The sequence below is a fragment of the Peromyscus maniculatus genome, chromosome 8, assembly GCF_049852395.1.
Source record: "Peromyscus maniculatus bairdii isolate BWxNUB_F1_BW_parent chromosome 8, HU_Pman_BW_mat_3.1, whole genome shotgun sequence".
NCBI lineage: Eukaryota > Metazoa > Chordata > Mammalia > Rodentia > Cricetidae > Peromyscus > Peromyscus maniculatus.
This window is the reverse complement of record NC_134859.1, coordinates 76361269-76378965: the sequence shown is the minus strand read 5'-3', so window position 1 is coordinate 76378965 and position 17697 is coordinate 76361269. Positions and strand designations below refer to the sequence as shown.

The window sequence follows — 17697 nt, the reverse complement described above, 5'->3', positions numbered from 1 at the left end:
AAGAAGAAGAAGAAGAAGAAGAAGAAGAAGAAGAAGAAGAAGAAACTAAATGTTCTGGATTGGATGCTTCCGGGTTTCATGATGCTATTTACAAAAAAAAAAAAAAAAAAAAAAGGAAAGAAAAAAGAGAAAGAGAGAGAGGAGGAAAAATAAGCTTGAATAGTTAAACATATTAAATATGAATTGCTTTGAATATTTCCACCAAAATAAACATTCAAGAAAAAAACACAGTGTAAAGATGTACAGTGTCTGCCACTCAGAAAAGAAAATTGGGCTAATAATAATAATACAGACTTAAGACACTGTTGACACATGGATCATGTCTGACACTTCACAACTGCATGAGATTCCCTAGAGAGTGTATGTAAAACACTATGGAGGGTACCCCTATGGTGGGGATCAACCAGACATCCTAGATTAAGAAGGAACAACCAGAGACAGAACATAACAAAGCAGAGGCCGATATCACAACTAATGAAAGCATAGCAAAGGATGGAGAAAAGTTAAAATAACGGTACGTTTTCTCTTGTTTTGCCTTTTTTTTTTTTCCAGCAAGAAAGTCATCAATAATCTTGATGAGAGCAGTCTGTGAAGGAAAAAAAGAGAGAAGCTGAACATCAGTAGATCAGGGATAAATGGGAGGTGATGAAGTGGGACCAGTAGGGACACACTCTAAAGTCTTGACTGTGGAAGAGAGGATGAAAGAAAGGCAGCAAGTAGACATGTAAAGGTGAAAGCCATTTTTAAGGCAGGAAAGACATGCTCTCCAACCTTCCACTGTTTATATAATCCTACAAACGGCTTTCCATTCTATTTCCACCTTCACAGCTCATCTGCTCTCTCTGCTCACAGAATTTCCCCAGTGTTTAATCTTCTCTTAAGCCACAGGGTCCCAAGTGGGCTCCTCCTAGACTGTGTGAGGGTGGCCTCCTCTATGCCCTAGAAATGCCAGACTCTCCTGTTGGCCCAAGGATGGATTACACACACACTCCCTGCTGGGAGGATCTGCCCAATTGCATTCGGATTTTATTATTAACTTAAAATGTGAGTGATCATCATTCTGTTTCTTAAAATATAATTCTCTCTTGGGTCCATTTATTTCTCTGAAGCCAAAATTCCTTGGACTGTGAAACACAAGGACATGGAAAGCAGCAAATGACAAATAGAACCTAGTGACGAGAACTCACTGTTGAGCACGAGGAAGAAGCAGTCTCCCATCTCCTTGCAAAGGCAGGAGCACTTCAGCGCAATGGAACCTGGCCCTGGATGCTCTGTCCTCTCCATAAGTGTGACCACTCTGAATTGTTTGGAAATCACTTGTGAATGGGGAAAAGTCCAATTTAGACACACACACACACACACACACACACACACACACACACACACACACCACTGGGTTTTACTCGCAGCCCAATTCTTTCTATGTGGGTAGAGCTTACTCAGCTTCTAAGGAGCCTGCTGGAAATTCAGAACCTATCACAAATCTTATCCCTGATGCCAGCCCAAGCTTCTGTCCTAGAGTTGTTGAGTGTGTCGGATGTGTTTATGAAGATCTGTTCAGCATGAGAAGAGGGAGTAGAACTCCAACTTCCCAATTCTGTGTGGTTTTTCAAAACAGAAAGAACTCCTCTGAGTCAATTAAAATTAAGCATCTCCCAAGGACCCAAAGGGGAAATCTGGCTCCAAGAAAAGGCAGCCCAAGGCAGGGGGTAGGAAGATTTGATCCATTGAATGGGCATTTTTCTCCCCCTCCTTTTCTGTGGGTAGAGTGTCACAGGAAGCAACAACCCCCGCCCCCCAACACTGATGTTCCTCCTGGTGATACATGGGTGAGCAACAGAGGGAAGGCTGTGTGCGTTGTTTTCTCAGATGTGTTTGAAGATCATCCCAGTCTCCCAAATGTAAAACTTCCTGATAGCCTTTCCATAGAAGAGGTCAGGAACAATCTGGCATAAACCAAATAGCCCAGAAATTCAACAGGATTTGAATCCTGTTGGTACTATTAGAATCCTGAGGTACTATTTCTCTTGGAAAATCAAAATATGAACAAAACTACCTAGGGCTTAAAGAGTCAATACATTTTTTTTAACTTATAAATTACTTGAGTTTTATTAAACACATGGAAATGGAACCAGTGAGGCAATATGCACACCTATAGATAGTGATATATTACAAGTAGATATAGATTTTAGGGAACTATGATCTAATGTTCCTTTATTTCCACCTTGCCATTAACACTACTATCTCCCACCTTTAAAGAAAAAAAACAATAACTTTATTCAACTATTCTTTCCAGAAATGTCATCTACCTATAACACTGTCAAGACCCACAACAACTCCACTGTGCTCTTGTTGGCCTGACCCAGAGACCAGGAGTTACAACAGCCATCACAATGGCAAGCAAACCAAGCTTCCTAAGCCAGCACTAATAGTATACGCCGACTTTTATCTAGCAGCTCCCAGGTCAAGCAGAGAGGAAGCTCAGCTACTACCAATGCTGGCCTGCCCAATGCCCTCCAAGGAAAAGTGGGGAGCACCACCAGCTTGGCTAATACAAGTGGGGCAAAGTGCCTACCATGATTAATGGAGCATATGGCCTGGATCTAGAAAGGGAAGCTGTACCCTGCATTCTTTTCCAAGAAGGGAGGAAGCAGGAGTGGCCTAAGTCCTGAGAAATGCTCCTGGGTGCCCTGGATGCATCCTGGAGACTCCCCCAGCCTGTTCTGGGAGGGCTATGCCACTCCAAGCAAGAAGTTCCACTAAGTCTTCTAATAAATAACCCAACTGTCATGCAAGTCAAATACTAAGATCCAATCCTACTAGAATAGCATTTCCTAAGGGCAGGTTCATGGACCTACAGGATGTTTAACACTCCATTCTGTCTCTTTTACATCTCCTTCCTGGGTTACTACAGAAATAACTCAATCTTCTCTTGATTTACCTCTTATCTCCCATGCTATAGGAGCCATACTGTAAGTTATATCATTTACTAATTCACTATTCAATATAGTTAGGAAATACAGTATCGAACACCATGCAGGAAAGCATTGTTCTCCTGATCATCCAAAGAATTCTCACAGCAAAATCTTGAAGTATATTTGAATACTCATTTATAATCTTAATTAATAATCTTCATGCCTCAATAATACTAATATTTCTGTCTATATGGCGCTTTAAGTATATTTAACACTTTTTTTAATCTATATAACACTTGTGGAAGATAAGCAGCCTAACAACCTCCATACTACTGACAAGGTTCAAACAAGCTAAAGTCATTTGCTCAAAATCATATACACAATAAGAAACAAGGCAAGCCTTCAGCCAAGATTTGTCTCATTTTTATCAGTTGTTCTTTCTGCCTTATGTGGATGGACTCTTGGTTCAAATATCACCAAAGATAAAGAAATGGTGCGAGTGGTCGTCTTCACAAAGTCCTATGGCAAACCAGATAAATTAGGTCTTTCCCAGGATGCTTTCAAAGGTGCTGCTTTTCAGAGACAATCAGTCTCGCTCAGTCTAACTACTCTTCATGCCCCTGGATTTCAATATGCATCCTAGTTTCACCACACCTCCATGTACTTCCCACACAAGAGGCCAATGTAAGAATGGTTAAGACACAACCTACTACAAGGGCTCTCAACCTCCCTAATGCTGTGACTCTTTAATACAGTTCCTCGTGTTGTGCTGACCCCCAACCATAACATTATTTCATTGCCACTTCATAACTGTAATTTTGCTACTCTTATGAATCATAATGTAAATATGATATGAAATCTGATATGAAGGGTATCTTTGGGGGTTGTGACCCCTAGGTTGAGAACCACTGGTCTAATGGAAGGGCCTCATGCTCTTCTCAATGCCCATGTTCCGAGTAGATGGCATGGGAAATGCAGAAGACTCTACATCTCCTTTTGCTCACCTTGTTCCTTAGGCCGTTCCTTCATTGACTGAAGTAAAAATTTTACTAACCAGAGATAAGTAAGGTGGGGTGCATGCTCTTTTTAGGGTTTATAGTCCAGAGAATTGAGAGAAATGTGAGAGTGGATTGTTTATAATAAAACTCGGTAAGTGTAGAAACACAGATATAAATAAAATGCTCTGAAAACTAAGAGAGCTGAGCAACTAATGCCACCTGAAAGAGCTGGTATGGGCCCTTCCTAGAGACTAGATCTTCAAATATGACCCACCTCTGACCATTTAAAATGCCAGCTTCTCTAGAGTACGTTCTGTAACTCCTTAGTCTTCTATTTGCACACTGAAAGATAAAAATACAAACCAGGAGGCTGGAGAGGTGGCTCCGTAGCACGTGGTGCTCTGGCAGAGTGCCAGAATTCAGTTCCTAGCACCCATATAAGTCAGCTCACAACAGCCTAAACCTCTAACTCCAGGGATCCAATGCCCTCTGCTGGCCTCATCTGGCTACCTGTATGCACATGCACATATACACACATATAAGAAAGAAAGAAATCCTTTTTAAGTACAAATTACTTTTGCCAAGTACTTGACATATTACCTAGAAATAGACATTGTCAAGATCCTTGGGGATCACTTCTTTTTTTGTTTGTTTTTTGTTTTTTGAAACAGAGTTTCTCTGTGTAGCTTTGCACCTTTCCTGGAACTCACTCTGTAGCCCAGGCTGGCCCTGAACTCAAAGAGATCCTCCTAGCTCTGCCTCCCAAGTGCTGGGATTAAAGCTGTGTGCCACCACCTCCCGGCCAGGGATCACTTCTTGTTACAGTCATTTTATTACCTGTTTCTGCTGAAATGAATCATGATACCACTCCCCCACAAAAAAAGCTATATCCAAGTGTTAACCTTAGCATCCTGGTAGTGTGGCATATTCAGAAAAAAAAAAAAAAGATTTTGCTGATATAACTAATGATCTTGAGATGAGATCATTCTGAATTATCTGGTCTCTTAATCCAATAACAAGAGTCCTCATAAGAAACAGAAGGCATGAACGTGGAGGAAAGGCTATGAAACACTAAAAGCATAAAGAATGTTACCAGAAGCCAGAAGAAACAAGAAACCGTTCTTTTCCCCTTTAAGATCTGCCAGAGGGAATGTGGTCCTGCTAACACCCTGAGTTTGAACTTGGACTTCCAGAGCTATGAGAGATACATTGTATTCTCTAAAGCCATCCAGTGCTGTGCGATTGCTAGGGCAGCCTCAGGAAAACCCACGTGAGACTGAACAGCAGCAGTGCAAAGACTCCCTTGCCAGGAACTTACCTATACAAGTCTGGGTCAGTCACTTAGATGATCGCAAGATCCCTGATATCAGGACACGTCCAAAGCAAACCCAGGGAAATTCTTCAGTAGATGGCAGTCTCTGGGAAGGCACGAATCTCTATTTGGATGCCTATCCTGCCACTTATCAGCCACATAAGTTGCAAAATTTCATATGCTTATGCTTCAGCTTCATTTTCATTGGCAAAATGAGAAAAGCAAGCATTATTAAAGCTTTTAGGTGAGTTGGCATTATAGATGAGTCACAGTAAGTGCTAAGTAAATACCAGACAGCGTTATTACTATTGGGATACAAAACACACACTTCAAGGCAGCTTCACTAGCCATAGAGGAGGGGAGGAAAATTGAGCTAAAGTCAATTACTAATTCTCTGCATGGATCTTATTTCAAATTCAGTTTCAGATCTTCAGTTAACTTATCTTGGTTACTCCTAAGGCACCTATCCTGGCCATCGTCAGAAAGAAGCAACAATTAGGGGTTCCTGTTACTTCCAGTGCCTGGTTTCCCCCATTAAAGATCAGAGAAAGTACTGTCTAAACTATTTTTTAAAACATCGTGGCTGGGGATACAGCCCAGCAGTAGAGCACTTGCCTAATATGTACAAGGCCCTGTGTTCAATACCCAGCACTGGGGAAAAAAAAAAAAAGACAAATATGAAACTCATTCAGTCCAAGCCTTTATTTTTTTTCCTCTCCTTTTAATACACACATACAAATCTCTTTATATTTACCTATTTTCTTTCCTAATCATTTGTCTCTGAAAACAACATATTCTTCCATCTCTAAAAGCACCAACGCCAATAGTGATTCTCACAACCCTGATCCACCCTCCTTTTTATAATCATCGGTCTCCCCAATTTTATCGTCAACCATCCCCTCCCCAGTGGTACTTTCTTCCACACACCCACAAGCACCATCCCTCAGCCTTCCCATGTAGTCTCCTGGATACTCCGGCCATCTCTTCAAAACTCAACTTGTCCCAAATCAAATTCACCATCTTCTCCATTGCCCAACCTAAGCTAGGGCTGCAGTACACCTCTTCCCGATTACCACTTCTGCTCTCCCAGACACTGTGGTTCAAAATCTTCTAGTAACTCTGAGGCATCGTGAATGTTCTCCTTGAACTCCCCTGGTCACCAAGATCTCATGTAGATTCACAGATAGATGCAGAGATACTGGCCTTCTAATCAAAAGAACCCCTCTCCCAAGTCACCCTCCAGCTAAAATCCAATATCATTTTGTTCTTTGTCTTCTCTGGAGTTCATGTTTTCTGACTCATTGGTCGTCTGAGTCACACACTATTAGATGCTTAAAAACAGTCCTTAGCTGTCTGGCATAAATTCACGCTCCATAAACATCTTAGAATGAACGGCTTTCCTACACTTCTCCTTCCTCCACCCAACCACTGCTGCTCAGGACCACAGCCTGAGCAAGAAAAGCACTGAGGGATCATCAGCCCAGTCCTGGCTTCCTAGCTGTCCTCTGTGCTCCGCCTGCCTCACTGCTGTTTCCTGCTTTACCTGACACCTAACTATCCTACATCACACTTCTGTCTCCTCCATTCCTCAATACCCTTCAATAACTATCCAATGGCCATAAAACTTGGAGCAAGGTTCTTATCTAAGCATTTCATCTTCTCTGGTTCCACTTTCCTTTTAGATTAGATTCTCTTACAAATTTGTTTTGGAATAATTAGACACAGGATCACAGAAAGTTCCTGTATCTCCTCCCTCAACCTACACATACACACACACACACACACACACACACACACACACACACAGCTTACACAACACTTGTACATTATCAGAAGAAGAAAACTGATGGAACCCCCACAGCAAGTCTAGATTTCACCAGTTACGTAAATGCTCACTGTGGATGTTTATGTATCCACACATGACATGGCCTCACATGTGCAGCTTGACACAGTTCTATCACATATTGGGCATTGGGTAACTATCATCATGATCATGGTGCTCAACTGTAACCTTACCACAAAATTCCCTCTGTTACCCTTTCATTCAGCCTTACCCCCTTCCCTCCCTCCCCTTGGCAACCCACAATCTGTTCTTCATCTTTGCGTTCTAGCACAATTATTATGCATATGGAATTCTTTCTTTTTATTGATGAAAAGTATTCCATATTATGGTGTGCCACAATTTAGCCATTCATTCACTGAAGGACATACTGGCAGCTTACAGTTTTTACTACCAATAAAACTGCTATGAATATTTGAGTACAAACAAGCCTTAATTTAAAAAAAAAAAATTAAACCTTATAAGTATGCAATGTAGCCTCAGATCTAGCCTTCCATTGTAGCCTCAGATCTCCCAAACTCCATGCCTGCTCCTAATACTCTAATCAAATGAACTTGCTTGTACTATTTTCACTTTTCCCATTTATAATCCTGTTGTCCTTGTGGGTATATTTATTTTTAAAAACCTGCCTTGAATCACTTTTAGAAAGTGAATAAAGAAATAAATTAACATAGAAAAAGGATAGACAATGAGAGGAGAAAAATAAGTAAAAGATGGTTTATTAACTTTGTCCCAGTAAGATGTTATCTCTCTTTCCTTTAAACCCACATCTTATTTACTACATGTCTCTAATAAAACCTATTTCAGCCACAGTCCTACGAATGCATATTTACCTCATACTTCCACTAAAACAGTAAACTCCCTAAAAACAGATGTTCTGACTTCTTAGAAATTTTAGATCCACTGTGTACCAAATACGAATGTTCCACAACCTTCAGTGGAGTTATGTCCCAATAAGTCCACCAAAAGCTAAAAATAAAATAACTGAAATAAGCATTTACTACATCTAACTTACTAGCAGATGTACAAGTCACCTATAGTCAGGATGGGAATCAAAAGACAACACACACACACACACACACACACACACACACACACACACACACTTAATACCATGGGCATGAAACAAATAAGGAGGTTGGGAAGGGGAAACATTCTAGCTGAAGAGCCTCGAATACAAAAAAAAAAAACAAACAAACAAATAAAAAAACCTGATACTGACTTCCTAACAAAATAAACTTTATCCTTGTAGTTTTCAATATTCTTATATTCTTATATATATTCTTATATATTATATATCTAACTTTCCACCATGAACAAATGAACAAATGAACGAGAACACGGTGACCATATGGTTTTATTTTGTTGATACCTGTTGTATTTTGTAATCAGTAAGTCACTCCTGAATATGGACTCCCTTGCAGAACTCTACAAGTAAACTATTTTCCTTTTCTTAGGGCTTCTGTAGCTGTAAGTCTTCCTTTCATAGCATCCTCAACCACAAAATGATGTCTAGTTTTTCACTACTATAAATCACACTGCAGTAAACAACTTGTAAAATGCCTCCATGTGTACTTGGTGACAATTTCTCAAACAGATATCCAAAAAAGTGAGGACAAACAATATACACATTTTTAACAGACTCTGCCAAATTGAATCCCAATGAGCTGAACCAATTTAGATTCCTCATCATTACATGAGAGTTCTTGATTTCCTGCACATCAATAACACACAATATTGTCACTCTTACTTTTTGTAAGTCTTATGGGTAAAACTGCCTCTTTGTTTAACACTCCTCTCCTAATTACCATCTGAACTAAAGATAGCATAATAATGAATTAATTCACTGTTTGTATCAGTTATTATTCCCAAGGGCTGGTCCTTGCCTTCTACCCATTTTCATTGTCTTCTGGTTTACAATTCTTTGTTTACCCTGGGTTTTAACCTTTTATTATAATGCTATTATTCTCTTCTTACAATCTACTAATTGCTTTCTTTACTTAGGGTGTCATTTGTTTTATGAAGCATTTATGTCAAATTTATCAACCACTTCTCTAGAGTTCTAGGGTGTGTCTTATTTCAAAATACCTTCCCACACAAAAAATACAAATACATTGTTTTCTAATATTCTGGGATTTTATTATTATATTTAACCATATGGAATTTATTTCTAGATATGGAATGTGGTAGGACTTCTTTATTTTACTAAAGGGACAATCAACTGTTCAACACTATATATAGAAGAATCTCTTTCACTCTCTAATTTGAAATGTTATCTTTATCATGTTATCATAAAGTTATAGCTGCTTTCAGGCTTTTTTATATTCTACAGCTCTGTCCATCCGTTTCTATACTGATACTATAAACTTTAAATGACCAAAGCTCTGTAGTCTGTTTTATGTGGAAAGCCATCCTTCCCTATTGTATCTTTTTAAGTTAACTATTCTCATAAATCTCTTCTAGACAAATTTTCAAAACAATTTACTGAATTCTATTTTAAAATACTATGAAACTTTGTATTAGAATTGCTTTAAATTTCCAGTGGTTTTTAAGAAATAGATTATTCAATATATAGTGTTGTAACAATTGGCTATCCTTTTAGTAAAATAAATAAGAGTCCTACATACAGAAATAAATTCCATATGGTTAAATATAAGAAAGAAATCCCAGAATATTAGAAAACAATGTATTTGTAATTTTGTGTGGGAAGGCCTTTTTAAACAAGGCATATACCTAGAACTCTAAAGAAGTGGTTGATAAATTTGGCATAAATGTTTTGCAAAATGTTTTCAAAATTAATATGTACATTATTCACTATGTAACTATTATGGGTTTAAGTAGTAATGGGAAAGCCAAAGAATTTTAGACAGTGTTTTCCATCAAAAATGTATGACATCATTGTGGGAAAAGATATAAACAACTATTGCATGAAATGACAAATACAGAACCAATTCTTAGCTCACTCAAGCCCATTGCATATACCTTGAGATGGATTTCTGCCTCATTCATTTTTTGTTTCTTCTTTTGGCCTGTATAATTGTTATTTAATAAATGTCAATGTACTGAATGGTTATATTTACAATCACTAGGTTTTAGTCTCCCCAACTAAGTTCCAGTACCGTCACTTACAGAGAAGGAAACTGAAGTGCAAGGAAATAATTTTTCCAAGATCACCGAAAGAGGCACAGGCAGCTAGGATTTGAAAGCAGAATTCAACCTTCCTAATGCTGTGACCCTTTAGTACAGTTCCTCATGCTGTGGTGGCCCCCAACCAGAAAATTATTTTCGTTGCTCCTTCATAACTAATTTTGCTACTGTTATGAATCATAATGTAGATATCTGTGTTGTCCAATGGTCATAGGAGACCCCTGTGAAAGGGTGGAGAACCACTGTCTTACCCTTAAATGAAGACCACAACCTACTATATAATCTGCATGGCCCTGTGAAAAATGGAAATGTGTGGCTCTTGGTCCAAGTCTTAAGAATTTCAAAATGTGACAGAAGAGCAAAGTCGAATGCCCTTCTAAGCGAGAGTTGAACCCATTTAAGCCAACAAATCAGACCCTCGCTAAGAGTCGTCTGTCTTCTTTCTAACATCTGTCCCTGGCTTTGCAGAGTCACAGCCCTGCTCCGATGAAGAAGGCTGCTCAGAAGTCTTCCTCCCCACCGACAGTGACTATGACTCCAGTGATGCCCTGAGCCCACGAGACCTGGACCTGGTTTACCTGTCATCACATGACATCGCCCAGCAGGCCCTCAGTGGCCTCAGTGGCAGTGCCCCAGATGTCCTACAAGTGCACGACATGAAGGCCTCCCTGGGGCCCGGCCAGGACCCTCCGGGCCCAGTGCAGGGCCCAGACACCGACCACTCGTGTGCAGAGTTTCTCCACAGCCTGACCCTCACAGGCTTGGCACCCAAGAACCACACCAAGATGGTGCCAGGCACACGGCCCCCGCTGGGCTTCCTGGGGAAGAGGAAGCCAGGCAAGCACCAGCACTACGGTGGCTTCAGCCGCCACCACCGCTGGCTGCGCATGCACAGCGAGACACAGTCGCTGTCGCTCTCGGAAGGCGTCTACACGCAGCACCAGTCTAGGGCCGGTGGCTTGCCTGGAGATCCTGGGGAAGCAGAGGGGCCTGGAGCTGTGGTGGATGGGCCCCGGGGCCTGCCTCTGGCCCACGCGGCCAGCCTCCCAGAGGAGCGGAGGAGCTGCCTCCAGGACCCCAGGCGCTCAGTGCACAGAGTCTATGTGGAAGCCTACCCCGATACACTCATGGGCCAGGACACAAAACTGTGGGCTGGGTTGAGTCCTACCCCTGCGGGCCGTACCAGCCTGTCAAGCCCCACTAGTTCAGAGATGAGCCCAGACCCCACATCCCCGGTTTCAGAAATCCTAAGCAGTATGCTTTAGAGTGGCCCAGGCCGGCTCTCTACTGTGTCCCCCACCCACCCACCTCCCCACCCGATATTCCTTGCATTTCCATCACATATCCTGCCCCACTGTGCCCCCCTGTTCAAGGGTTACATGTGCAAGGCTCTTATTTTTCCCAAAGTGGGCACAGGATGGGGGAATGGGGAAGCTAGAGATGTCACAGCCATTTCCTCCTCACCCTAGGAAACGCATGGTGTCTGAGACCCACGATGCAAATATAGAATTCTTTCGGTGGCACCTGTGGCTAAGATAGGCCAGTCCAAGGAGGACACTTAATTCTGCAGTTGTCTCTGTAATCTCAACCCTGGCCCTGGAGTTCTTATGTGAGTTTGTGGTTGACGACGAAGTTCAGTCAGTGAAAAGAACAACGGCATAGCTTTTCCCGCAAATCCAAACTTTCAGAAGATTTTGGGGAAAAGAAGCCCGTGTGGTGTCTGGAGAGCAAGGGGTCATGTAGACTTGTGCTGGGGTTTCCCTCCACCACACCAGGACATTCTGAAGTGCAGGGTTCTTGGGACTCCCCAAGTCCAATTTATTCACCAGCACTCACCTGGTTAAGTGGGCCTTGGATAGACCTTTTTTTTTTTTTTCCTTCACTTAGTGTTATGTGGAGAACTCCAGAAACAGAAGTAGAGGGCACTTCTTTGCTAGCCCTGTTCTACCAGATAAAACAGGGCAGGAAGCAGCCCTTCGGGCACGCTCAGATCCCATTCAGTCGTGACAATGAACAGTAAATTACTCCAGAGTGCAAGGAGATGGCTGCATTAAGTGAAAGCCTACATTACAGCAGCAGAAAGGGGAAAGAACTAAGAACCTTTTCTTTACCATAAACCAACTGGGTCCATGGCAGCTGCACCATTTAGAACAGCTGTGGACAGGCACCATGTTTTAAACTGATCCAACAGTTATTGAACAAGAATGTGTCCACTAGATATGGTCAGGTAGTGATGGGTTCCTCTAAAAACCACAGGCACATCCTTCATCCCCTCATCACTGGTTAAGACTGTTCAGGGCTGGGGTGGCTACCCTCCACTTTGACCCCGGCTCCTTATAACCTGAATGTCATGTTCGCCCCTACCACCACACCGAAGATCATCTGGCCCATTGGCCACATGGGATATCTTTCCTTAGTAGCCTCAGCCAGTAGTTCATGCCAAGCATGTGCACGATACCACCTGGAAACGCTGCTTTAGTCACATCATCTCTACCTGAACTACTCATAGGTGAGAAATGCAAACAGAAGCCACACTGTGCATTCAAGTAAGGCACAGTTCTCCTAGAGCCAAGACCCATTCAGTTCACCAGCGTTCTTAATGGTCCTTTTCTACATAACAGGCCTCTCAGTTAACTACCATTCTTTGTTATCATGTCCTCAGACCTAATTCTTCCTTAAAATTCATACAAACCCCATGTTCACCATGGTGTTCTGATCCCCTCTGTTTAAAAAAAAAAAAAAAAAAAAAAAAAGATTTAAATATAATTAATTACCCCATCCAAAAGGCACAGCTTTGGCCTTGGCCTATGGTCATTAGAAAACTAAAGCCATGACCTCAGTCTATTGTTTTCTTTCTTTCTTTTAAGAGATTTTTATGCTCAGTGAACCATCAAAGAATCTTGATTAAAATGTCTCCCGGGCAGAGTGGCACCTGCCTTTAATCCCAGCACTTGGAAGGCAGAAGCAGGTGGATCTCTGTGAGTTCAAGGCTGGTCTACAAAGTGAGTTCCAGGACAGTCAGGGCTGTTACACAGAGAAACCCTGTCCTAGAAAACCAAAATAAATAAATAAATATAAAACGGCTAGAATTTCTCTGCCATATCTCAGTGACTTATGTATATGGACTTATGTATATGGAAGGCTTAAGTCCTTGGCCCTACAAGTAGGCCAGTTAAGGCTAGAGATGTTAAATGATTTACTGAAGGTTGCAAGAACTGACTTCATGTCAGAATTAAAACTCAAAAACACCTCCTTTATAAAGATATACCACTAGAAATCAGGACATACTTTGTCAACTAGTGATCATCTAGTCTGCTTTCTTTATTTCATAAAGTCATCTACTTCTTCCAAATTTGATTATGTGTTCAACCTTTACCTAACAGGTGTCCAACATCACAAAGCTCTTTATTGCTAGAGAACACAAATCTTATCAATATACATAGAAGATAAATCAGCTAATCAAAACCCAAGTTGAGGAGAAATGTCCGTTCAAATTATAGTTCCTCGTTAGTAACAGGACTGACAGAATTGCTACACTTAGTTTTTACTTATTTCTAATTAGAAGAGAAATTGGGCAGCCTCGATGCATTTGTGAGAGGAGTTGCTAGAACTGTCGAGGACAGAGAAGTCAGGCAATTATGATCCTGATAGAAGGGGGAGTTTGGGACTGAATTAGGTGAAGGATCTTCAACAAGGAGTCAGAGCTGAGGCTCACCCACTCTGCTAATCCTTTGTTCAGCAAGTTCTGGCTTACTAAACCCAACTGCATGAAACTTCAACCCACTCATTTATATTGACATTACTTGCTTCTATTTTCATTTGCCATGAGAAAAAGAATGTCCATGGAATGGATAATGTGCAGTAGATTTCAATGGATATGCTTAGTTCCACTGAAAATGTATTTTGCTAACAGCATTCCCACATAAAATAGTTAGGTTATAGCCCTAATAATTACCTATTTATTCAAATAACCTGGTTCACCCCAACCCCACTTTGAAAAACTTGTGGACCCAGTTGAAATTAATGCATTGTGGGAAAAATGGCTGTTCTCTAATTCAGTTTTGTATTCATTCATTTTGATTTTATATATATCAGAAACTCAGACCAGCCATGATGTTTTACTTTATTATCTTCATTTTATTTTGGATATGATAAATGTACCTTTTATTCTTTTCGAATACAATCTAAGAGGCTCTTGAGGAAACTTCCCTATCCCAAGTCTCTTTCCCAGTTTTTCACACTGCTTTACTCAGACCTGAAACATCCTTCTCCTAGCCTTTGTGAAGATCCTTAAAAATAAAAAATGTGGCCCTGCCATGTCTTTTTATGGTCTAAGCTGGACAGGGAACCAAAGAATCTACAGCAAAACAGGCCTCAGAGAGCTCACAATCTACCATACATCATCCCATGAATATATTGAAAAGGCAGCAGCCTGTTGCAAACAGACAGACAGACAGACAGACAGACATCCCTGGCTAGAGGTCTCTTAGCTGCTCTCCTGCTGTCTATTCATGAGAGAGAGTACATCCTAGAAAATGAACCTCATTTTGTGAAAAGGTAAATGCAACCACTTACAAAGCAAGGCTATCACATCCTCTAAACGGTGAGGGTACCTGGAGCACAGTAATTAAAACCATTAACTCCAGGGAAGGGGTATTTTGAGAAGTGGGCACTTAAAGATGAGCTCCATTGGGTTTTAAGAACATTCATTAATGCTCAAAGCAATAATTATACTGAAGAAAATGGTTCCATTTGGTTCAAAAACTGAAGCCAGTTACAAATAATATCCTGCCAGCCCCCTTTCCTGAAGGATCCCAAAGCACTTTATGAACAGCAATGACTGAAGCCTTGTTGTATTCCCCTAAAGAGACCTTGTCTGGGAGCCACCTGGCAAGCACCTACCCCATCCTTGCCAGGAGATCATGCCAGACAAGTGGGAAAGGAGACTGACCTCTCATTCATTGTCATCCTGACATACAAATGTGTACCCTGAAGAAGGTGTGCTCTGCCCTCCCCTGGAAGACAACTTTAGGACAAGAAAGTGTAGCAGAAAACCCAACTCCTTGGCATCTTCTTGTTCTTCACTCTCTACCCAAAATGTACTTGTTGTCTCAGACAACTGTCACTTCAAGCTGTCAAGGGGTCTGCAGTGCATTTCAGAACCATGATTATGTGACTAGCACACGGAAGTCACTAATTTCAGAAAATGTCCACAGTAGTGAGAGGATACTATTGTCTACAGTTTCTTAGTTTACTAGGTAAAAGCTGCATCCAACAGTGTGCATCTTTGCATATCTGCTTATTTAAACTATAAAATACAGATTAAAGGGGGTAGTTGTGGATTAATGAGAACACTCTCAGCAAATGTATCATTTCATAAAGTCTAAATAGTTTTCCAGATGATTCAATGAGGCAAATTGAGGCTTCCTTGTATACCTTTAAGGAAACATTTAAAGAAACTGTTTGGAAAGCAATGGTATCTCTTCATAAGTAGTTTGGTAGATATGGAAAAAATGTCTTTCGTTGCTGGTCACTTCTCGTAAGATGTCCAAACACATGGCTCATGACTGTTAAGCTAAACTTCCATGCAGCCTTACAAACAACAAGGGTAGTGTATAAAACGATGTTGTATAGCTTGGAAACCAATTCTAAGATCTTAATTCAGAGTTTTTCTGAGGTGTTGGACTTTGCCATTAGCAAAAAGTATTTTTAGAGAAAAATCCATTGACTGTTTATGAAGCACTGATTTTTGCCATATTTCAGGTCTCTGGTTTTTCCACTGCATCTGCACACAGTAGTTACATTTGTGTTCAACTGTATCTTTTGCTCTTATTGGTGATGAATTTGTCAAATGGTTATTCATCAAGATAATTGGTTTTACCTAACAATTGGGTAAGCAGATTTTTTTTAAATGTTCTATTTTGATAAAGGAAGTAGAAAGCTTGTTGTTGTTGTTGTTGTTGTTGTTGTTGTTGTTGTTTTAAATATTACCCTGAGGTCTTTCTTTCCCAATTGTAAACACTTGTAATTTCAACAAAAGCCAATATCTAACTTAGTGGCAAGTGTTATAAAGATGCTAGCTAATGCTCTTTGCCTCTCTTCAATCCACATGAAAGTCCGATTAGATCCTCATAGTAACCATTATCTAACAATTAATTTACAAAGCCAAGTCTGGCAACTTACTGTCATCTGAGTTTCTGTGTGGCTTCTTGCCTTGTGACAAATCAGATGTGTGGGGACAGTCCATGCATATGATTGTAAGCATTGTTTGATGTTTGTGATGAAAAAGAATTAAAGTGTGAGTGTGTGTGTGTGTGTGTGTGTGTGTGTGTGTGTGTAACAATGTGTGAGATGTTTCATAGAAATAGTGATTGGCATTCTATTAGGCAGTATTTGATTGCTTCCTGCCTGATGTGTACATACTAATCTGGCTGATAATTGGTTGTTATTTGTTCAGAACTTATTGTATCCTGTTCCTCTGTATGAAACTAAGTATATGTTAAAATGTAGGCTTCAGTACATTATCTGCACAACTTTGTGTGCTTTAGACCTATGTAAATATACAAATGAATCCTGTGTGATGTGTTCAATGTGACCTCCAATCTCGAAACAATAATATTTTGTAGTATGTACATTTGGAAACTATTTGAACCTTTCAAATGGATACTGTGAATGGCCAGTACTCTCAGTCAAACACAGCACTGGTGAAGCGCATGCCTCTTCAGGAAGAAGTCAGGAATTAACAAGAATTAAGATAATTTTTTAATGGCAAGTATTTTTGATAATTTCCTACCTGCTTCACTGTATTTTCAAGGAAAAAAAAGTAAACATAAGAAATGTTAGCTACCCAAGGGAATGACTTTGTTTCATAAGCATTAAATATACTTGATGTCTTACCACAATATTGTTGAGATCTATGTTAAGCATAAAGAACTCAAAAGCATTTTTGATTCTTCACATGATTTTTTTTTCATGTTTTAAGGGCAGTTTGTGAACCCTTTGTCTTCAGTGTGGAGAAATGTCCATTCAATAATAAACTAATAGAATTCTCTGTAGTTGGCTTACCTAATGCTTTTTCCATTTCTCAATGAAAACCAAAAAAATCAAAATCAAAATACCTTCAGCCTGAGGTGTTAAAATCTCTCACTAAAAATTTGGAGCTATTATTTGGGACACTGTTTTGACAAATGTCAGCAAAGTCTACTCAATTGGCTCTAGATTAATTGATAGCATCAGGACACTTCTCTTTCCTAATTTGTTATTGCCAAGTATTGAAAATACAGCATCAGATTACCATGGTAAATACTCCCATGGGGATACAGCTTGGCTATTGGAATCTCAGTGCTCCCTCCTCTGTATGCATGTTTACCATCCCTGGTGCATTCTGCATGACTGTTCTATCTCCAACGTTCTGTCTGTCCCTTCTATTTCCATAGCTGCAGGGCTCCTCTTCCCCTATGCCTTCTAGCAGAGAGTTGACATTTT

At 40.4% G+C, this 17697-nt stretch overlaps 1 protein-coding gene across 5 annotated transcripts in view; it reads left to right on the top strand.

Annotated features, from left to right (window-relative positions):
• Window positions 1–12940, top strand: part of Ankfn1 (ankyrin repeat and fibronectin type III domain containing 1) — a 400676-nt gene extending 387736 nt beyond the window's left edge. For all 5 annotated transcript variants that reach the window (XM_016008632.3, XM_076543122.1, XM_076543123.1 and 2 more), the window contains one exon: window positions 10681–12940. In XM_016008632.3, the coding sequence (XP_015864118.2) occupies window positions 10681–11477 (797 nt within the window). In that variant the 3' untranslated portion in view covers window positions 11478–12940. The remainder of the gene's footprint in view (window positions 1–10680) is intronic.
• The last annotated feature ends 4757 nt before the right edge of the window (window positions 12941–17697 follow it).